Source organism: Lissotriton vulgaris, chromosome 5, assembly GCF_964263255.1.
Source record: "Lissotriton vulgaris chromosome 5, aLisVul1.2, whole genome shotgun sequence".
NCBI classification, from domain to species: domain Eukaryota; kingdom Metazoa; phylum Chordata; class Amphibia; order Caudata; family Salamandridae; genus Lissotriton; species Lissotriton vulgaris.
Genome location: NC_141693.1, coordinates 407695953 through 407720118, shown reverse-complemented (window position 1 = coordinate 407720118; position 24166 = coordinate 407695953). Strand labels below are relative to the sequence as shown.

Below are 24166 nucleotides of genomic sequence, written 5' to 3'. Positions count from 1 at the left end.
TCTCTTTGTGTGACGGTTTAGAGTGAATGCACAACAGCCCAACTGTCAGACAACCCAGACGTATATTCTACAGAGAGTCAGAGGCACAGAATGCTTAAGCAAGAAAATGCCCACTTTCTAAAAGTGACATTTTCAAACGTGCAATTTAAAAACCAAATTTACCAAAAGATGTATTTTTAAATTGTGAGTTCAGAGACCCCAAACTGCTAATCTTTATCTATTCCCAGTTGGAAGATACGCTTGTGAGATGTTACAAGGTATGTCTATTGCTAACCTATGGGAGAGATAGCCCTTGCTGCAGTAAACATTTTAATTTGCAGCATTTTATTACCAGGACAGATAAAACACAGCAGTACATGTTCTACCTTTTAAATGCATTGCATCCTACGAATGGGACTAGCTGGGCCCAACTTGGTGGTGCCTTACATGTAATAAAAGGCAGGGTGTGGTCCTGGAAAGTGGGGGCCTTGCCAAGTCGAAATGGCAGATTAAAACTGCACACACTGCACACACTAACACTGCAGTTGCAGGCTATAGACATGTTTGCAGGGCTACTTGTGTAAGTGGCACAATCAATGCTGCAGGCCCAATAGTAGCATTTGATTTACAGGCCCTAGGCACACCTGGTGCACTTTAATAGAGACTTATCAGAGAACCAAATATGCCAATCATGGATAAACCAATCAAAACTATAATTTATACAGGGAGCATATGCACTTCAGCACCGGTTAGCAGTAGTAAAGTGTTCAGAGACCTAAAGTCAACAATTAGGCGGTTAGAAAAATAGGAAGAAGTAGGCAAAATGTTTGGGCATAACCATTTAAAAAGGGCTAGGTCTAACGCAGAAGAATACAGAAAAAAATTCATAAGAAATCGTCTCTTCAATGATCGAGAACCATTCAGTAAGATTACTTTACCTCTCTTAATGTTTCTGAACACTGTTCTGAACACTGTTTGTAGAACCGTTTGATCCCCGCATTGTTTGAACTGCCATTGATTTTGCGCTGCACTGCGCGTGAGACGGAACAATTTTAAGACGCACTCTCAGGAAACATTCCGACGACGCGCGTCATCACGCTAGGTCACGCAACGTGACCTTAAATGGTGGTCATCTTCTTTTCATTTCATTGTCTAGCAACTTCTTCAACTTATTTGCAATAGCCTCGTCTGCACGCAACTCATCGGATTCTTTTTGTTTTAATTAAAATGTTATCCGAGTGTCATTTTCTCCGTTTTTGAGGACTCATCCTTTATTTGGAGCTACTTTTCGCTAAACCATCACCAGATATTTAAGGTGAGGATGTCTGATTCACTAATTTAATTCTATTATATTATTACTATGACTGTTCATTTTTTATAAAGACACTGCTTCTTGCTTCTTTTGGATTTGACCCAAAATGGCTTATCAGATTCAACCATATCCAATTAATCCTTTTTTACAAAACCCAGGAAAACCACAAGTAAAATGGCAACAATGGTATAAAGCTTTTGAAAGTTACATCATTGCCATAGATGGTAAATCATATTCTAATGAGAGAAAAAAGCAGTTCTTTATGGTTTATTAGGAGATGCTGGAACAGAGATATTTGAAAATATTCCAGAGAGTGAACCTCCTCCAGGACAATGTATACCCTAGGATGTTTTTACAGAAACTAAAAAGAGGTTGGAAAAAAGATTCATTGCACAACCTAATATAATGGTTGAAAGACATGGTTTTAACAAAAGAAAACAGTTGGCTGACGAAAGCATAGACTACTGTATTTCTAATTTAGGCATTTTAGCTGCAAAATGTGAGTTTATAGAAATGTTGGATATTTCTCTGCGTGATTAGCTTGTTTTCAATTGGTTTTCAAGAAAAGTACAAGGACAACTTTTGGCTTGTAGAAATCCAACTTTAACTGAAGTTTTAGACATTGCTATAAGCATTGAACGCTCATCAGTTTCAAGTAAATTGATCACAGTGTCTGACAGCAATTCTGAGTCCGTTTGTACTGTTACAAACAAGACTATGGTTTTGGAAGCTACGAGATCTAAACCTAATACTGTCATATGAAAACATTTGGTATGTTATCGATGTGGCTCTAAAACACACATAGGAAATATTCCAATTTGTCCTGCTCTCGGCAGAAGATGTTCCAAGTGCAAGAAGCAAGGACATTTTGAGAGCGCTTGCAGGACTAATATCCTTAATAATCATTAATAATATAATATAATATCAGTTCTTCTTCCATGAGTGTTATTACTATAGAAGAACTTGAAGATGACATGATTAACAATTTAATTGTAAATGTAAATATCATTGATTCTGATGTGTCTTTTAAAGCACCCCTAGGTCAAGCCTGCATTGGAAATGTTAATTTAGAGGTTATGGCTGATTCAGGATCACCAATTACTATACTGTCTGATGTAACCTATTACAAAAATGCTTTTCCTAATGAACTTTTTACTTAACACATAAATCCTAAGGAGTTTGGCGGACAGGACATAGATATGGTAGATTATTTTAATGAAACAGTAAATATGTTGGGCAAAAAAAGGTTGTGATATTATTGGTTGGCGTGATCTAGGTAAAATGGGCATCATGCTTAAACCAGGAAGTGATACTCCCATAATTCTTGGTGATATGCCCATCTCAACAGCCGATGTATGTACTAATAATAATAATTCATATCAATTAGATGAAATTCTCAATAAGTACAAATATGTTTTTAAAGACAAAATTGGATGCGTCAAAGGAGTAGTACATGACATGAAACTTAAAAAAGGTGCACTACCTATAAAACATAAAGTTAGAAGTGTACCACTCAGTGTTAGAAAAGAATTAAAGGATCTTTTGGAGAGTCTCTGTAAGGACAAACCTACTGACTCTTCTGAGTGGGTTTCAGCGGTTGTTTTAGCTAAAACAAAATTGAAATTTGCGTTTATGTGCTGACTTACACTCCTTGAATAAGAATATTTTGGTTGATTGCCACCCTTTACCTCTTATTCAAGAAATGCTAATGGCAATTGGACAAGCTACTAATTTCTCACTTATTGATCTAAAGTCAGCGTATCATCAAGTGTCTCTTTCTGAAAAATCTCAAGACTTCCATTCAGATTAGCTTCTGCAGCTAGAGTTTTTCAGAAACTAATGGATTCATTATTTGGAGACATCCAAGGAGTACAGGCTTTCCAAGATGATATCTTGGTGTTTGGTAAAGGTATTGACGAACACAATAGTGTCCTAGATAAAGTTCTTGAGATTTTACATGACAAAGGCTTACAGTTTCCAAAGATAAATGTTGTTTTCTCGTGAATGAATTGGAATATTTAGGACATTCCATTACTACAGAAGGTATCAAACCAAAGAAAACTGTGATCGATGCAATCACTAATACTCCAGCACCTGTAGATAAGGATTCTCTTAGGTCTGTTTTAAGGCTCAGTGAATACTATGCACGTTTTGTGCATGGATATGCTTTGTGTGTTGAGCCTCTTAGATGTTTAACTTTCAAAAGTGAAAAGTTTGTTTGGAAACAAGATCATGAAGATGCTTTTAATAACATTAACGACATGATTAAAAATGCTCCTGCCTTACAACCATTTACATGCGGTTTAAAATGCACTGTTACTGTGGATGCAAGTTCAATTGGACTTGGAGGTGTACTCACTCCATCTCATAAAGGCAAAGAAAATACTATTGCATTCATTTCACAAGCATTAAGTAAAGCTGAGTCTAATTACAGCACAATCGAAAGAGAAGCACTTGCTTGTACATGGGCCGTTGAAAGGTTCAAGAGCTATTTATGGGGTAATTCCTTTGATTTATTAACTGATCACCACCCTTTGATATATTTAATGAGTGGTAATGGTACAGGTATGGCATCATCTAGATTAGTAAGGCTCATATCAAGATTGCAGGATACAATTTTGAGATCAAACATATATCTGGTGGAGCTAATTTTAGGGCTGATTGATTATCTCATTTATACACCTCAAAGACACTTCTGACATCTGTGAGCATGATGATGATGAATGTATTGTTTCTGCCATTGATGCTTCAGAATGCACTATTGGAGTCATTTCTGAGAAGGATTGGATTGAATATTAAAAAACTGATGATGTACTTAACAAAGTCATCAAATATGTCATCAAATATGTCATTAAGAAATTTAGAAAAGTGTTTAGTTCCTTTTCAACAAGTTTCTTCTGAATTAAGCGTGGAGAATAACATAATCACTAGAAATGGTTTATTTGTTCCACCATTTAAGCTTATTGAATATTTGGTGGAAACTGCTCATATTGGTCATCCAGGTATGTCAGGAACTAAAACATTACGTCGAAAATGTTATTGGTGGCCAGGTATGGATGTTTTTATCGAACAATTCATTAATAAGTGTCCTGAATGCTTATTATCCCATAAGCATTGGAAAAACAGTAAAGTTTCTACTTCTACTAATATTTTGCCAGATCAACCTTGGGAAAATAAGCTATAGATTTTTCAGGACCTTATAATGTTTTGAGTAGTAATAGCGCGCAGAGTCACCTGCCCAATTACCATACTCACCTAGGTCCATAAACATACACACTTTGAACAGGTAACTCTGCCTATCAGGATATTATTCACTTTTAGGACTTATACTGATACACCTTGACTTACCAATCCTTTTCAACTGTACCTAGAATCCTAAGGGATCAAATAGGGTGTTGGAATAATAAGTAGAAAATAGCATTAACATGCATAAAATACCCACAGACTCGAAGGAAAAGTGCAAACACTTTATCTATGCAAAGATTTGAAAGTCAGAGTCCATAAAACAGTGGTTAAAAGCATTTCAATTAGGAAAATAATTACTAATGCAATGATATGTAGAAATATTACGAGATTTCTTTTAGACATTGATACCTCGGAAGGGTGAGAAAGGGAAACGATACAATGACACACAGATGTATATTTACCTAGAATGGTGTGAAGACCAACCCTGGACACGGGCTGGGACAAAGAGACAGAACTTCCCAGAGTTTCAGCTGTCAACAGAACAGGACAGGTGCAGCTCAGGACAGGTGATGAACAGGACAGGACAGGACAGATGCAGGTCGGGTCAGGACAGGTACCCTCAGCTAAGTGTAAGGCCAAGCGTCACACCCCTCTTTGCGGCTAACAGTCGGACCCCGATTGGGTTATCGATTCTTCTCCTTCAGCAATTATCGATTCTTCTGACAGAGTGCTCCGCCAGCACCTTTGCTCTCGATCTCCTATAGCGTGTGATGGGTCAGTGACAGGTCAGCTATTGGGACAAGTCGGACAATCTAACTAGCTAACTTGTGCATTCCCTTGATTTGATTGGTCAGAAAGCGAGGAGAGGTCATCACACCATACCAGTATGAGATCCTTTCCATTCAGTAATTTAGATCCACGTTCCCGCGCATAATTTACTTTCCCATGATTTTATTCCACCCTGCATTACTGTAACAAAAGATATACAATGTTATAACAATTTGTATTTTCTTCTTCCTCTGGAGAGTTCACGGGGTTACTTTCCCAGGCGCATCACAGGCAAGACTGTCACTGGCACAGGTTCAATGCCATGGCTTGAGGACTCTTGAAATTCTGGCACATACGTAGTATGGGTTTCAATATGGCGTTACAATCCCTCGTCCAGGCCCAAATACGAGCTAGTTGAAGCAGCAGCAGGTGCTTCAGTATGTTAACCATGAAGCAGCCATCTTTAATACTAGTGTGCAGCTGCAAAGATTCCCACCAAAGCAGAGGTACGTCACACCACGTGAGTGTGGCAGACACATGCGTAGTAAAGATCCCGCATTTTCGGCGGCCATATTAGGTCACTCGAGTTACTGGTAGTAAAAGCACATAGGTAAGCTTCCCCTAGATACTAAAAATGTGGTGTAGTGTAAATATTAGTATGACAAACATATTGATTAATACATTAAAGGTTATTTCGAGAGGACTGAGTCCAAGCAAGTTTCGTGGATGATTGTGTTAGAAAAAATGTTGAGAAAAGATACAAACCATCTACTAAAATTCCTCTTAAGGTACAGAAAGAATTTTTTGCTGGTGATTGGGTCATTGTTAAAAAAACAAAAAAAAAAACAAAAAAGGTGAATCTAAGTATTCTCCTCAACAAATTGTAATAGTCACACATTCTTCAGTCATGTTAAAAAATCGTGGATGGTGGAACAAAAGTGCTGTTGTGAAAATGTAACCTTTTCAGAAGGACATTATTGCTAAGAAAATGCGTGACAGAGAATTTTTGGATTGTTCATTCTGGGATTTTGGGAAATCTGTGTCTGATCAGAGTTGTGTTGTTCAACAACTTCAACATAATTCTAATTCTTTTAGTTCCTTTCAACCTAATTCTGAAGCCATTCCAAATTGTAGTCAACAAGATGTTTCTGAAAATTGCACAAATGATTGTACTAATGTTCATAATGATAAGTCTTTAATTTTAGATTCATCTTCAGGTATTAGGAGGAGAAATGTGGTTATTCCTGCCAAATTTAATGATTATTATTTGTATTGATTTTGTTTATTTACTCTGCTTGCATTTAGCATTTTTCTTTATTTTGTTTTTATGTTTAACGAAGGAAGATGTTGTATCCCTTTAACTTTCATTCCTTTTATGATCCTGTATTCTATGTTCCATCTCCTTGGTGCTGCTGCTGTCCGGTCCATTCTGACTTGGAAATCGGACCGGACAACAGCTTCTTTGGAGATCTTGCTGCACTCGGTGGATTTTCTTTCATTGGAGTTAATTCTTAATAAACTCCTATTTTAAACTCAACTTGCTTCATTCATAATGTTGTGACCATAATACAACAGGAACCAAATCCTCAGCAGTTAACGAGTTAAACTACGAAATATACTCAACTACTGTGTGCTTGGCAGACTGAGGTCGTGCAGTTCCATACAAAACGTTTTTCACTATCGGTCAGTGCAGCCCACGTTAACTTCTGTGCTGGGACTGCTGTTCCACCGTCTGAGTTTGATAAAAAAAAAGCCTTTCCAGGAAGTTTGGGGAGGGGCGTTTTTATACTGTCTTGGGACACTTTACAGACTGTGAACTAGAGGCAAAAGCGAACCGAGGCAGCGCTGCACCGTGCGCCCTGCGAAGCTTTCCAGGGCTTCACGCAGCCACGCGCTGCAGGGAAGTAAACGCGCCCGGGAGCAGCAAAGTCCCGCGTCCTCGCGCTGCAGGGAAGCCAAACTCAGGCAGGAGCAGCAAAGTCCCACAGCCTCGCGCTGCAGGGAAGCCAAACTCAGGCAGGAGCAGCTAAGTCCCACAGCCTCGCGCTGCAGGCAAGCCAAACTCAGGCAGGAGCAGCTAAGTCCCACAGCCTCGCGCTGCAGGGAAGCCAAACTCAGGCAGGAGCAGCAAAGTCCCACAGCCTCGCGCTGCAGGGAAGCCAAACTCACGCAGGAGCAGCTAAGTCCCACAGCCTCAACTCACTCACAGCCTCGCGAAGCAGGGGAGCAAAACTCACTCAGAAACAGTCAAATTTTTGGCTGAGACAAAGAGAGAGAGCATCATGCTGCTCATAGTGTTTTTAAATGCGATCGTTACCAGGCTTCTCTTCATGCTGCACTCACTGCTTGCCGTGTGGAGGGTGACGGAAGTCACCAAGGATAAAACCTACTGGCTCCTGGGTCTGCTCAACATTTTCCTGTGCCTTGAAATGATCCTGACGCTGAAATACAAAAAGGGCAGAGATTTGAAGTGGTAAGTCGTTCTGCGCCAATGCTTCTTTTTACCACCAACTTTTCAGCCCATATATCCAGTGAGTGTTTCTGCTGATGTATATGTTGTTCTTTGCCTGTAGGTGTGATCTGGGTGGAAAGTTTAGTGTGGGGCTGTACAATAAATCCAATTAGTGTGTTCGGTCTTGCTATTGCAACATTGTGTTTTGGAGGCGTTTTGTGATGTTTGCATGGCAGGTATTTTTTGTTATTTACTCTTTGTCTACTACAGACACCCCCGTATGTGACGGATTTTAAAGTGGACCCATTCAGTGGTATTCTTTAAGTTGGCTAACATCAAACAACCTTCAGCCTACAATAAATATTTGTTATGTGATGTTATGTCTGTTTTTTTGATGTTACAATTCCTCGAATCTTGCAGCACCTAACATCTCTGATATGCAAAAAGACATACCTGTGGAAGGTTGCTGTACTTGAACAGTGTCTGCTACACTGAGGGTCTGAGCTACACATGGGATGTGCATAAGAACGGACACATTTTGTACTCGTTCGCCCATCACAGTTTATTGGCATCTAAAAAAATACAAACTAGAATTACTTAAAAAAAAAATCAAAAGTAATTTGCTTTTCTGAGTTCTTTTTTCTGAGCTGGGTGTTTATATGTATTGCTGTAATGTACTTATTTGTGTTACACACTCAAATCGTATGTGATCATTGATGGTGTAGAGCAATGAAGACTAGACCATGGTTTGTGTATTTTGTGATATTCAATTGGTCCACTGTTCAGGGAGACAGTGGTGCAAGCCAAAAGAAAGGTGTGTTGGGGCCAGTGTCTGCCTCACGTGCCAGCACCGTCTGGCATCAAACTAACGTCACTTGGTACATACAGGAAACCAGTATAAAGTTCCATCTTTAACAGCCATGAAGGAAAATTAAACTCATTCCAACTGAAGGGAAGCGTGCTTTCGAAAATTGCTATCTTACAGTAGTACTTTGTGAATGAATGAGTTGCAAAAATGAATTAAGTGTGAGTAACTTTTATAGTGTCCTGTTGAATTTTAGACACATGCCAAAGTAAAAATGTTTCATGGGATAAACCCTGTTTTATAGTCAGAGTTTTGCCTCCAGGGCTCTGATATATGGCCTGTAAGGGGTCTCCATCCATTTCTGTAGTAAGAGCGACCTATGCTCTGTGAAAATCTTCCCGATGTAGTAATATCACTAGTGGTGTAATTGTGACCAGATCGGGCGAGATTACATTGGCATGGACGCAATTCAAGACTATCAACAGTGATCTCCTCAATGAACCAGACGGGGCTACAAGCAGTGATGCAAAAAGGCTTAATCAATGTGTCATGTCTCTACGTGGGTAATACATAATAGACATAGCATAATCCCCAGGCACAAATGTAATAAGTCTACCCAATGCCACATGATTTATCACTCACATGTTAGATTTACATATAACATAACATTTGGATTTGTAAAGCACGTGCATGCTGAAGGGTATATTGGCACCGGCATAATATATGTTTATCCTGGACAAACCTAATGGTTGGAATGTGTCTATTGAAAATTCAACTGAAAATTCAGGATGACGGAACGGCTCCGTCATCAGCTGCGGGTGCGCTGTGCTGATGACGGTTTACAAAAAGGTGAGCAACCCAATATACCCTTGCGGGCTTGGGCAAGATTTGTAAGAGAAAAATGGCCAGCAAGGGGTTTTGTTTTTCTAAGTTATTTACAGCACTGTTAGGACTTGTCAAGGTTTAATCACAGTACCTAAACATGAATTCAATCAGTGGCTGTTAGATTCAATTCAAATGAAACAGAAATCATAAGATGTTACCACACTAACATCCAGCTTTGGCAAAAGTGCTCAATGAAACAAGGAACCAGGGTTTATTGTCTAAAAGTTATTATTGAACTTCAAGGCAAAATATATACATTTCTGTACAAAAACAATGAACAATCATAAAAAATAGGGTGCATACATGGATATAATGAGGATATTCAAGGTCTTGGTTGCTTTTCCTTGGACATATCCAGATTTAAGTCCAGACTGCTACGTCACAGTAGTTGATTGGTTATAACTCAAAGTCAGAAGAAAATCAAAAGATGACTTGAGACAAACTAGGCAGAATTGGACTGAACAGGTCGACGTTTCGGTCTTATTATGGTTACTCTTAAGACCATCATCAGGACTACAAAGTGGTATATACAATTGATGACCCTTTTTTTTACAATAGAGACGGTGTCAATGAAAGGATCGTGGTGGCACCGGTGCTTGAAAATAGTGGCGCTGAGGTTAGGCACTACTGTGCCTGTGCCTAACCTCAGCGGCACTATTTTCAAGCACCGGTGCCACCACGATCCTTTCATTGACACCGTCTCTATTGTAAAAAAAAGGGTCATCAATTGTATATACCACTTTGTAGTCCTGATGATGGTCTTAAGAGTAACCATAATAAGACCGAAACGTCGACCTGTTCAGTCCAATTCTGCCTAGTTTGTCTCAAGTCATCTTTTGATTTTCTTCTGACTTTGAGTTATAACCAATCAACTACTGTGACGTAGCAGTCTGGACTTAAATCTGGATATGTCCAAGGAAAAGCAACCAAGACCTTGAATATCCTCATTATATCCATGTATGCACCCTATTTTTTATGATTGTTCATTGTTTTTGTACAGAAATTTATATATTTTGCCTTGAAGTTCAATAATAACTTTTAGACAATAAACCCTGGTTCCTTGTTTCATTGAGCACTTTTGCCAAAGCTGGATGTTAGTGTGGTAACATCTTATGATTTCTGTTTCATTTGAATTGAATCTAACAGCCACTGATTGAATTCATGTTTAGGTACTGTGATTAAACCTTGACAAGTCCTAACAGTGCTGTAAATAACTTAGAAAAACAAAACCCCTTGCTGGCCATTTTTCTCGTGCTGATGACGGAGCGGTTCCGTCATTGCCCGCTCGCCGCTCATGCGCGGCGCGAATTCCGCGCCTGCGCTGAACGTTCTATTGAGCGGGGCGGGCCATGACGGAACCGCTCCGTCATCAGCACAGCTCAACCGAGGCTGGTGACGGAGCGGTTCCGTCACCAGCATGCAGCCGCCGCGTGTCCGCCCCGCCCCCTTTGCGCTGCGGCCGAATAGCCGCCGCAGCGAAGGGGTTAAATGCACGCTTTTCAGTATTGGTAGATATTTATTATTTTAACCAAGAAAAAGCTTCTAATTTAATAATCTGGGTTGCATACTGGAGAGCTATTTACAGGTGGCTGGCAAGCCCGGTCTATATTATTATATCTATGTAACAATTTACATACCAGCTTCAGGCAACTCTAATATATCTGGCCAATGGACATCAGAGGAGGGTCTGCCAACATTTGGTGCATTGATTTGATCCCAGGTATCATTGTATTGCATTGGTATTTATATAGCAATGTCCACACTCCTTGCCAGACATAAAGCACTTCCTGGGTGGTCCGATTACATAGTACATGTCGCAAGAGTGTGAAGTGCTCTGATTTGCATCAGTAGCTTCTGAGACATTCTGATTGCAAGAATGAGTTTTGGTTGTAATACTTATATAGGACAAACCTAGCTAGAGAGCAGTGGAGCACCATACCTAATGTTGTGAGTAGGGAACGACTGAATATTGTTCAATTTGGTGTTGAAATAAGGACAAATGTCTCATGTTGTCCTTGAGGTGGTCCTTGAAGACATTTGTTTTGAGCTCCTATGTGGTTTGAGTTCCTATATGGAATGCTGAAGTTTGACATCAGGATTTGTTTAGTTCTCAATTAAGGGAGTTGTAAGTTGGATGAAAGCAGAGCTGGACCAGCCGAAAGAGAAAGCAGCCACACAAAACACCATTGATGCAAGGCAGGCATCTTCCACAAGAAACAGAACTAAGACAGCTTTAAATTATGGGATCTTATCAATATCTCTAGGCTAGATGATTTTGGAGACCACCATGACACCTTAAATCCTTTCAGACACTGTCGGAGGCATTTGGACTTCACTGTCCAACTCTTCTGTTATCTTCAATTAAGACATGTTCTTGAAAAATACTGAGTAGAATTTGCAGAACTCCACAAATTTAGCTCTCTAAATGCTAAATTTTACAGTAGATATATTAGGTAGGCATGGGTATCATAATTATACTGTTCATTCATAGTAAATGAACCATACAAGCTGGCAGCCTTGTGAACCTACTGGTAGAGGAAATAGGGCCCCAACGATGACTCGGAAAGGAAGGAGGCTAAAATGGCTCCTCACAAACTTGCTACACTGTCGTGCCCTACCTTATCATGTGTATGTACCTGCACAGGGACTGTTCTGTACCCACTTGTTTTATGTTAGTGGAGAAGACCCAGAAATCATCCAGCAGGAGAATCAGGGAAGAATAGTGAGGAGTTTTCTGGAGATTAACTTCTTGTGACGGTGAGTAGAACATGCATTGACGCAAGTTTTATGTCGCTCCATTAATTTATCCTCACAATTGGGCATACTGTGAATGATAGGAAATGGGATGGTGCACGCTGTGCTTGCTTACTATTGGGTATAGGATGCCGTCTGGGAGAAAGACACTTTGCACTACATTGGCCTTGCAACAAAACTTCACCTTAATACAAAATGGAACTACGGAACAAATTTATGTGTATATAAATGGAAAAGAGAATATATCAGGCAAGGGTATACCAGAAAAATATCTAAAGATTTGGGTACCTGATGGGAACACTTTAGTTTAGGGATGAAGGAGTGTTGGCCCTCGGTGTGTTTCTGTGCCAGTAAGATACTAAACACTACGAGAGAGCTTTCCAAACTGTGTGTCCCGACACAGTACTGTGTCGCCTGCAAATGGTGGGTGTGTCGCGGGATGACACCAGTATTAAGGGCACTTAGCACATAACTGCTATTAATTAATAGGCATTCCTTTGAAAGAGTGTCTCAGAGTCCACCACAGCTGTGCGGACTCTGAGACACTCCGCTCTGTGGGGGCCGGGCGATTCACAACAAAGCCTCATTAACAAGTAAATGGCCTTTTACAGACCTGCGAAATACTCTGTGTGTGCCCGGGAAGCTGGGGTGAGGTGAAAAAGGTGACAGGCAGAGGGAGGGAGATAGAGAGAGGAATACAGAGAGAGAAGGAGACCGAGAGAGGGAGAAAGAGAGGGAGTGAGGGAGGGAGACCGGAACGGAGACAGAGGATCGGAGGCAGAGGGTAGAAGACAGAGAGGGAGACAGAGGGAGACAGACAGAGGGAGGGAGGGAGACAGATAGCGGGAGACAGAGGGAGGAAGACAGACAGAGGGAGACGGACTGAGGGAGGGAGACAGAGGGAGACAGACAGAGGGAGACAGAGGGAGGAAGACAGACAGAGGGAGACGGACTGAGGGAGGGAGACAGAGGGAGACAGAGAGACAGAGACAGAGAGCGAGAGGGAGACAGAGGGAGAGAGACAGAGGGACGGAGGCAAAGGGAAAGAGACAGAGAGAGGGAGACAGAGGGCGACAGACAGAGGGAGACAGACAGAGGGAGGGAGACAGACAGAGGGAGGAGGGCGACAGAGGGAGGAGGGCAACAGAGGGATGGAGACAGAGGGTGGGAGACAAATAGAGGGAGACAAATAGGGTGAGACAGATGGAGGGAGACATATGGAGGGAGACAGAGGGAGGGAGACAGACAAGAGGGAGACAGACAGAGGGAGGGAGACCGAGGGAGAGGGAGAGAGAGAGAGAGAGGGGGAGGGAGACAGAGAGAGGTAGACAGAGAGAGAGAGAGAGAGAGAGAGAGAGAGAGAGAGAGAGAGGGAGACAGCCAGAGTGAGTGAGACAGAGGGAGACCGAGAGAGACAGAGAGAGAGAGAAGGTGGGATAGAGACAGAGGGAGGGAGACAGAGAAAGAGGGAGGGAGACAGAGAAAGAGGGAGGGAGACACAGAGAGAGAGGGACATAGACAGAGACAGACAGAGATAGAGACAGAGACAGACAGAGACCGGGACAGACAGAGACAAATAAAGGCAGAGACAGGGAAGGGGGCAGACAGACAGAGGCAGAGACAGACAGAGATGGAGAGGGAGACAGAGGGAGGGATACAGAGACAGACAGGGACAGACAGACAGATAGAGGAGAGACAGGGACAGACAGACAGAGACAGAGAGGGAGAGGGAGACCAAGGGAGAGAGAGAGAGAGGGAGACAGGCGGTGACAGAGGGAGGGAGAGGGAGGGAGACAGAGAGAGGAGAGGACAGAGGGAGACAGAGAGAGAGGGAGACAGAGGGAGGGAGGCAGAGGGAGACAGTCAGGGGGAGACAGAGGGAAGGAGAGGGAGACAGACAGAGGGAGGATGACAGAGTAAGACTGAGAGAGACAGAGAGGGAGACAGACAGAGGGAGACAGAGGGAGAGGGAGATAGAGGGAGATGGAGACAGAGGGAGAGGGAGAGGGAGATAGAGGGAGAGAGAGGGAGAGGGAGGGAGACAGAGGGACGGAAACAGAGGGCAACAGACAGAGGGAGAGAGACCAAGAGGGGAGACAGAGAGAGGGAGACAGACAGAGGGAAGACAGAGGGAGACAGACAGAAGGAGGGGGTGACAGAGGGAGGGAGACAGAGGGACCTATGGTAGACAGAGAGAGAGACATAGGGAGGTAGACAGACAGAGGGAGACAGACGGAGACAGACAGAGGGAGACAGAGGGAGAGAGAGAGGGAGGGAGACAGAGAGAGGGAGGGAGACAGACAGAGACAGGGACAGACAGAGACAAATAGAGGTGGAGACAGGGACAGGAGCAGACAGACAGAGACAGACAGAGACAGAGAGGGAGATAGAGAGACGGAGACAGGGACAGAAAGAGACAGGGACAGACAGACAGATAGAGGGAGAGATAGGGACAGGGGCAGACAGAGGCAGAGACTGAGACAGACAGAGACAGAGAGGCAGAGAGGGAGGCAAGGGGGAGAGACAGAGGGAGACAGAGGGTGTCAAAGGGAGGGAGACAGAGAGAGGGAGACAGGCAGAGAGGGAGGGAGACAGAGAGAGACAGAGATAAAGACAGACAGAGACAGGGACAGACAGAGACAAATAGAGGCAGAGACGGGGACAGGGGCAGACAGACAGAGACAGGTACAGACAGACAGATAGAGGCAGAGACAGGGGCAGAGACTGAGACAGACAGAGACAGAGAGGCAGAGAGGGAGACAGACAGAGGTAGACATAGGGAGAGGGAGACAGATGGAGAGGGAAACAGAGGGAGAGGGAGACAGAGGGAGACAGAGGAACAGAAACAGAGGGAGTGAGACAGAGGGCTGGAAACAGAGGGAGACAGAGAGCGGGAGACAGAGGGCGGCAGACAGAGGGAGACAGACAGAGGGAGGGAGACAAACAGAGGGAGGTAGACAGAGGGAGGAGGGCGACAGAGGGAGGGAGACAGACAGAGAAAGACAGACAGAGACAGACAGAGGGAGAGAGAGGGAGGGAGACAGAGGGAGAGAGAGGGATGGAGACAGAGGGAGGGAGACAGTTAGAGAGAGAAAGAGAGAAGGAGACAGACAGAGTGAGTGAGAACCCTCCCGAACGTCTTTGCGACACTGCCTTACTGTGTTCCAAAATGATGCATCTCCAAAGAGTGTGTCACCAACATGAAAAGATTGGAAAGCTGTGCACTACGGTGTTTGGCGTCTTGTTGGCTTAGGAACAGACAGCGGGCCAGCGCTTCTTGATCCACCGACACAGGTGCAGTCAGGGGAGAGCCGCAATAGATGTGTGGTGACACTGGAATGATTGCAGATATTAGGAGAAATTTAGTGCCTTGAGTATTATGAGGATTGATTTGGACACTGCTCGATAGATGACAGATTTTTTTCCCCCATTCTTCCGTCTTTGGCAAATGTTCACATGTTCTTTATACTTGTTGTAAAGTCCTTAATAGGCCTTGAGGAAGAGGCTGAACTTAGTAGACTAGTCCGTGTTGTGCTTTTCCTCATTTTATTTACAAAAATGTATTCTATAGATATTTTCAACCACGAACCTTCGAGACTTAATACTATTTCTCGGAGAGGTCGAGATTGATATATTGCAGGAACTACCAGGTGGGCTCTTTAGGAAGACTAATTAGGAACACATTTAACAGATCGCTAACAAGAACTTAATGTTACATGGGATTTCTTTTGTCTGTATGCGATATGTTGCGCCTGTCCTGTTTTATGTATTGCATGTAAATATCCCTAATGAATATCCATAATTTATTTCTCACAATAAGTAGAAATGGTGTTCGGCAAAATGAAAGAAGCAAATAGGTTGCACAAATAATTCAATGCATGTTACAATAATGAGCAACTCCACTATTGTTGAATGCCTTCAGAGATAAAGAGAAACATTTATCAAGTACCCCCTCATTGTTTCAGGATCCAGGTACTAAGCATGTCAGTTCAATGCAAGACTTCTGCAAAGCCCAAGAAGGGACCAGATATTCCACTACCTGGGCCAGTGCTGTTGGTGTTCAACCTTTTGACAAAGAATAGTGAGTGCCAAGAAAATGTAATTTTAGGAGGGGGTCACACAGTTTTGAAGAAGAAAGGGTTTTAAAGTGTGTCCTCCAAACACAGTGACCACTCAGTTCACCTCCTCTTGTGGGGTTGAATTCATGTGTTGGGCATCTTGGCACTCTCAGTCAACATTCCCAACTCATTCAGCTGAGTGTTAGCTTCCATGCAAGGTGAACAGCAGCATGGCAGGCCAGCAGAACTTCAGCCTAGCATCAAACTTAACTCAATGCTACAGGAAACAGACAGTATTCGATTCATGAATAGGAAGGCACTAATTTAGATTTCAAACAGATCTGTTCATATGAAGGTCTTCAATGTCCTACTCGTGACCTCTGGTCTATGGGACCGAGCCAGGGAACTAACTTCAGTCAAAATTCTAAACTAACTACCATTTTGGTATTCACAGAAGGCACTTACTCATTTTGGTATTCACAGAAGGCTCTTACTCATTTTGGTATTCACAGAAGGCACTTACTCATTTTGGTATTCACAGAAGTCATTTAGGAGTCCTAAAGTTAGGAGTCCTAACTTTACTACTCCTAAACTGAGAGAAATCCAAACTTTAAGACTTTCGATATTCAAAGAAGTCATTTAGGAGTCCTACATTTAGGACTCCTAACTTTACTACTCCTAAACTGAGAGAAATCCTAACTTTAAGAATTTCGGTATTCACAGAAGGCATTTAGGAGTCCTAAAGTTAGGACTCCTAAATGCCTGCTGTGTAAACCGAAAGTCTTAAAGTTAGGAGTTCTAACTTTACTACTCCTAAACTGAGAGAAATCCAAACTTTAAGACGTTCGGTATTCAAAAAAGTCATTTAGGAGTCCTACATTTAGGACTCCTAACTTTACTACTCCTAAACTGTGAACAATCTTAACTTTAACACTTTCGGTATTCACAGAAGGCATTTAGGAGACCTAAAGTTAGGACTCCTAATTTTAGGACTCCTAAATGCCTGCTGTGTATACCCAAAGTCTTAAAGTTAGGATTTTTCTCAGTTTAGGAGTAGTAAAGTTAGGACTCTTAACTTTAGGACTCCTAAATGCCCTCTGTGAATACCGAAAGTCTTAAAGTTAGGATTTCTCTCAGTTTAGGAGTAGTAAAGTTAGGACTCCTAACTTTTAGGAATCCTAAATGATTTCTGTGAATACCGAAATGAGTAAGTGCCTTCTGTGAATACCAAAATGAGCAAGTGCCTTCTGTGAATACCAAATTGGTAGTAAGTTGAGGATTATGTCTTAAGTTAGTTCTGTGAATCGGGACCTATATGTTCAGTCCAGGCCAGTTGAGCTGGATCCCACTGCCACTTACAATCAGGCCATTTTGAAACCTTAAGATGTCTACACTTAGGATGGATCATGGTTCACATTTTGATGTAGGGGAATGCCTGTCCTGCTCTCAGCAGGCACTGTAGCACCGGTGGCTAGGTGTAATCTAAAGAATGGTCCCCAAGGGGGCTGTACTGGACTGGCAGGACACTTGTAAATTCCCTTGGATAGTCCATGAAGAAAACAAAGAAGTAACAAGGATGGATAGTCTTTGAGGTTTTATTTTCTGTTACAGCATACATTCTTCATGTTGCACTCATCGGTTACTCAATGAAATTTTGGGATCTGCTATGATACGCCCTCACAGCAGGTGCACACGAGATGGATATGATCATTTTTCCTTCAAAAAGTCCGATGTTCACAATTATTAACCCCTCCCATGCTCATGGCGAGCTGAGCTCGTCATGAGGCACAGTGGAGCTGTGCTCATGACAAGCTGAGCTCGTCATAACTGCCGCGGCCCGCCCACACGTGGCTAATTCTCCGCACAGAATTATTGAGTGGATGAGTCTGTGACGATCTCAGCTCATCATGAGCACAGCTCCGCTGTGAGTCATGACGAGCTGAGCTCGTCATGAGCACAGCTGGGCCGCGGACCCCCCGCCCCCGCACTGTGGGGGATTACCCCAGCAGGCAAGGGGTTAATGTGGGAAACCATATGATTGCCAATGTTATCTTTCATTGCAAAAATACATAATGGGTCCCTGTCACATAGGTTACTGGGCTTAACTAACTTAGTAGGGTCAGTAAAAATCACCCTGAATGCAGTTATTGCTTCCAAAAACTGCTGTTATGCTGGTGGTGACAGGATATATGTGTACAGGTGAAAGAGGTACTCTTCTCAAAACTACCGGGATTCAGATAAGCTACTAAAAATGGACCTGAGGAGCACTAGATTTACATTTTGGGATTCCGTTAGAATACAGGCCAAAATATAAAATAACTGTGAAACATCAATGGGTAAAGAAATAAATGGTTGGTTGGAACCTTTGGCACATCTAGCTGGGAATTTTCTTCAACACAACTATATTCAAATTTATTTATAGTCAGAGACAGAGGTAACCCTGAAGTAGGTTCAAATAAGTTATTTTTATCAAATATCAAAAATGCTTGATTTTGACCCTACTTGTGTCAGAGAACACATGCAAAATCGGGCAGAGCCTGTTTAAGTCTATGCATAATAGTTTATGAGTTATTTAAACCTAATTAACTTCAAAGAATTTTTGAAATATTTTCATACATGAAATTAATAGAAATAAAGTTGTCTGCAAGGATTTCATCTTGCTACTGGTTTTGATTTTAACATGATCTGCAAGATGTTATTTGAAATTCTCACATCTTCACAAATAGGTGCATATGCCTTAATCATATTCCAGTAGTACTGCTGATGGATCAGTCATCAATATCCTTCCAACCAAGTGCACACAATGGAGCAGCTTTTTACCTGAATGCTAAAGCATTTTAGTACTTTGTTAGAAAATGAAGCGCTATCTAGATGCAAATACAGTACAACGCAATACAATAAAATATTGAAATCAAAACATTTAACCATTTAGAACATGACTTTAACTACCTGTAACTTGGTATCTCCTACACCTTATGCTTCCTGTGAGTTCCCTTCCCATATGAGAACTATAACTAATTGTCTTTTCTTTGTGGTCACATCATCATTTTGCATTTTCTTGCCCCCCTATGTTTTCTATTATTTTGACTCTATCCACTGTTACACTGTCATCCAATGCCACGGTGCATGTTCTTAAAATGGTATTATAAGGTTGGTTTCAATCAATAAGTGTACTTAATTAATTAACTCTCCAGTAAGGACATTGCAGGTTGATGAAGAAATTGTACCAGTGGAGTGGAAGTTAAATATCCTATGTGGACTGCAATATGCTTTTACACTGCCCACATATATGACTAACATGTATGACTCCAATGAGTACGTTTGTGCTCCAGATGAACGGCAGCTTAAAAGCACCACAGTAAATCATGGCAGGAACAGTGCCGGTCCAAGGCCTTCTGAGGCCCCGGGCGAAAGGGAAGATGTGAGGCCCCTCTAATTGCATATTGTGTCACAAGAAGTGACATCACAAAAAGTGACTTTCCAGGACTTTTGATCTTAGTTATTTGGCATCACTGAAGCAAACTAATGTGGATATTAGTAACATGGACAAAAAGTAGAGGGGATGGAAAACAGGTGAGCTGCAAATATCCATGAGTGTAACACCTGCTGGCTCCTTGAAGATTAGTTTTAGATGATAGGCATTCAATTATGACAGCATATTTATCGGTTAAATAAATGTGGAAATATAGTAATTTGGATAAATACAGATAAAACTGTCAACAAATAAATGTGGAAAAATACAGACAGAAATGGCAAAAAAATAAATACCATAAAACCGGGAGCCCTATTGTTCGTCTAAAGAGGAGCATATGGCAGCCTAAAAATGCCATGCCCGGCTGTGCTGTGCCTCGGCTCTCGCCTCAAACTGTTGTTCTAAATTGGGCTCGAGGGTGACCTAGATGATGGGTGTATTTCATATTCTGATACTAGAAAGAGGTCACAGTTGGAATCGCCAACACTGCAGTCTGAAGATTTTAAGATTGGAGTACATCCCAGGCAACTGCATTTCATTACAGCGAGATTAGCTTTGCTCTCGCTCCCTAGGCAAAATCAATGTAGCATCAGGTATTTTTTTGCTTTCAATGCAGCTTTTGTGAAATTTCACACCCTCTAACCCACAGAAGTGGTGTAAAATGTAACACAAACGGTACCTTGGTAGTGCTGTCTTGGTGTATAGCAGTCCGACATGATTAATTAAAATTGTGAATGATATTGTTCTTGTTCAGTAAGGCGAAGAAGTAGTCTGCAGGTCCATCTTATCTTTCTGCCAGGGTCAAGATGTGTCAGACATCTAATGTTATGTCTAGTGGCACACTATGGCATGAAACCAGACTGATCCGGTCGAAACATGGAAGTAATCACCTTCGATATGCTGTTGGCCAGTGCTTTCGCTAGCATTTTTAATTCAACTTTGAGAACGGGTATTGTGCATTAGGAGGAATAACGTTGTGGGGGATGCCCTGGAATATGTTTGACCACTATCTCAGCTAAGAGCAGACCCGCACCCAAGGCCCTCCAATATTACTTCTAAGAGTGGCTCTGTTTTATGTATAAAGCTTTAAAAAAATCAGTGGGGAACTCATTAGGACCTGATGTTTTGCTGGACTGTAGCTGGCCCAGAATTTCTGTGACCTCCTCCCTAATAATCTTCTTGGAGAATCCTCTCTGTGTTTATCACTCACCACATTGCAATACAGCCGATCAGCACGTCTGCAGTCAGCGTCGCTGCCCAAGATTGTCCCTAAAGTATGCCTCAAAAGCATCTCAGTGAAATGGCTTTGTGACACATATATTTTGGAAACATAGGTCCGAAGATCAAGCTGCTGCTTAAAGAATGTTCCCTGATTTGTGCTGATGGGTGGGCCCTAGTGTGGTTACCAGGGGACCTGGAGTCACTCCGGCTGTGGACAGTGACACATGCAGTGTATTGAAATATCACAACACAAACTGTATTTGGTTTTCAGAACATGTCTGTATTAGGTAGTCATTGAATATTCGGTCCCCTCTTTGGTGACAGATGCTGGGACAATGGGGTCATAAGAAGGCAAACATTCATGTGACGTGAGGCAGTGATAGGTATGGGGACTAGGTATACATGACTATATGACTGCATGCAATAGGGGCATGTACATTGTGTAGATAATAGGAAATACATCCCTATATGTAACAATTATTTTATGACAGAGGGTTCTATGTTTTCCCTTAGAGACATAGGCATCACAACTGAACCTTCACCTTTTACATCTGTCGGTGACAGATGCTGAACATGGGCTCCTTTTTTTTTTTTTACAATGCCACTGCCCTCCAACCTGTGCAGATGAAAATATGCAAAGGCTACTAGTGATTGCCATAGATTTCGACTTACAGCCTCTGTCATCAGTCTGGTGGCAGAGGCCACTCCACATGACAGTGAATTCACTACAGTCTAAATCATCTCCTCAGTAAAGTTCTTCTACCTCCTCAGTGTGATGTCCAGTAGAAGGATGGCTCTTGCTGATGTCTGGCGTCACGACGACTTGCAGTACAAGGTTAAGAGAGCAGAGGCCAGGCTCTGGCACATATTTATATGGTTTCTTTTATAATGTTAGGTATTTTTACTTCTTACGTCAGGGGCTCAAGAGCAAGGATTTCAGGGCTTGATGAAAACGAATGAAAACCAAACGAATGAAAACGAATGAATGACAAGACGCAGCGATGGACCAGCCAACCAGGTCTCGTCTTTCTTACCTAAGACCACGTTAACTTTATTTATGCCAACCAAAACCAACGAATGCATCGCGGCCCGTTCCGAACTGACTCCCGACTCCAACCTGACCCTCCTCCTGGCCAGGGAGCGCGCGGCGCATACGTGGTGCATGCTGCGTCACCAGGCCTGTGCGTCACAGTGCTGTGTTAACTGCAGAGCGGGGGCTGGCCAAAATTATGTCCAGCGCCATCATTGGTAGCGCTTTCGCGCGCTACCAGATTGACGGCCCTGGGACCCACATCTTTTAACGGCCTGGCCTGGCGCCCACGCACTGCGCATGGCACCACCACCACCACTAAGCTAGGTGGTCACTAAGCTTGGTGGTGGGGTGCGTGCACAGTAACTGCCTCAGTCAGCTGCGCAGCGCGTTTTGACCTAATAATTTAATGTCGGGCCTGCCGGCGGTGGGCCCAATTCATGGCGGGCCAGCCGGCGGTGGGCCCACTGCTTTGTGTGGTCTACTGCGGGGCACCCCTGAGATCGAGGCCCTGGGCAGCTGCCCATACCGCCCATGCCTAGGACCGGCCCTGGGCAGGAAAACGTGCTTTTGCATGTAGGAAAACCTATCTTATACATTTGAAAATTGGCAGTAATGTGCCTTGCAAGCTCAAAGAGGTAGGTGCTTAATATTTAAAAAATGTGGCATACTACATGTTAGGAATACTATGTCTGCACAGAGAAAAATTACACAAAAGCTATTTTTACTGTGTAGATGTAACTACATTTTCCATTAACTAGCTTAGATATTAATAACCTAATTATTTTATAACTCCGTGAAATAACCCTAGAGAAATAAATCAAATGTATTTTTTACTTTGTTTCAAAATTCCAATTTAGTAAAGAGAGTAGATTGTAATGGTAAAGTAACTTTAACAAAATGTACTTTGTGCTACTTGGGACAAAACTGTTTAAAACCAATGTACCTTTCAGCCCTGCTCCACAGGCTCAATACACATTTCTGACTGTGTGCTAAATACCCGGTTCCCAGAGAACAAAGGTTTAGCCTCTGGATTTAGAAAGGTGGGGGTGCTGTCAATAACTAGTCACTTAATAGGGATTAGACATCTAGACTGGGGCAGAAAAGTTGGCAGAACAAAGGACAGGTTTATTATTTTTTCTTTTGACTTGACAATGCCAAATGTGACTGGCAAAACCTGCTTATAGTCATTACCGGGACCATTCTAGACTTTCTTGACCTAACTCCAGTGGGAGAGAAAATCAGTTTGGACACTAACAGAGGGGGCAGTACCTCATCTAAATAGGGGAGTGCAGGGCCGGTCCTAGGCATGGGCGGTATGGGCAGCTGCCCAGGGCCTCGATCTCAGGGGGGCCCGCAGTAGACCACACAAAGCAGTGGGCCCACCGCCGGCTGGCCCGCCATGAAGTGGGTCCACCGCCGGCAGGCCCGACATTAAATTATTAGGTCAAAACGCGCTGCGCAGCTGACTGAGGCAGTTACTGTGCACGCACCCCACCACCAAGCTTAGTGACCACCTAGCTTAGTGGTGGTGGTGGTGCCATGCGCAGTGCGTGGGCGCCAGGCCAGGCCGTTAAAAGATGTGGGTCCCAGGGCCGTCAATCTGGTAGCGCGCGAAAGCGCTACCAATGACGGCGCTGGACTTAATTTTGGCCAGCCCCCGCTCTGCAGTTAACACAGCACTGTGACGCACAGGCCTGGTGACGCAGCATGCACCACGTATGCGCCGCGCGCTCCCTGGCCAGGAGGAGGGTCAGGGTGGAGTCGGGAGTCAGTTCGGAACGGGCCGCGATGCGTTCGTTGGTTTTGGTTGGCATAAATAAAGTTAACGTGGTCTTAGGTAAGAAAGACGAGACCTGGCTGGCTGGTCCATCGCTGCGTCTTGTCATTCATTCGTTTTCATTCGTTTGGTTTTCATTCGTTTTCATCAAGCCCTGAAATCCTTGCTCTTGAGCCCCTGACGTAAGAAGTAAAAATATCTAACATTATAAAAGAAACCATATAAATATGTGCCAGAGCCTGGCCTCTGCTCTCTTAACCTTGTACTGCAAGTCGTCGTGACGCCAGACATCAGCAAGAGCCATCCTTCTACTGGACATCACACTGAGGAGGTAGAAGAACTTTACTGAGGAGATGATTTAGACTGTAGTGAATTCACTGTCATGTGGAGTGGCCTCTGCCACCAGACTGATGACAGAGGCTGTAAGTCGAAATCTATGGCAATCACTAGTAGCCTTTGCATAT

The 24166-nt window shown here is 42.9% G+C and overlaps 1 protein-coding gene across 1 annotated transcript in view; it reads left to right on the top strand.

Moving 5' to 3' along the window:
• Window positions 1–7036: 7036 nt before the first annotated feature.
• Window positions 7037–24166, top strand: part of TMEM26 (transmembrane protein 26) — a 463214-nt gene continuing 446084 nt past the window's right edge. Inside the window, exon 1 of the mRNA XM_086920080.1 lies at window positions 7037–7718. Coding sequence (XP_086776206.1) covers window positions 7528–7718 — 191 coding nt within the window. The 5' untranslated portion in view covers window positions 7037–7527. The remainder of the gene's footprint in view (window positions 7719–24166) is intronic.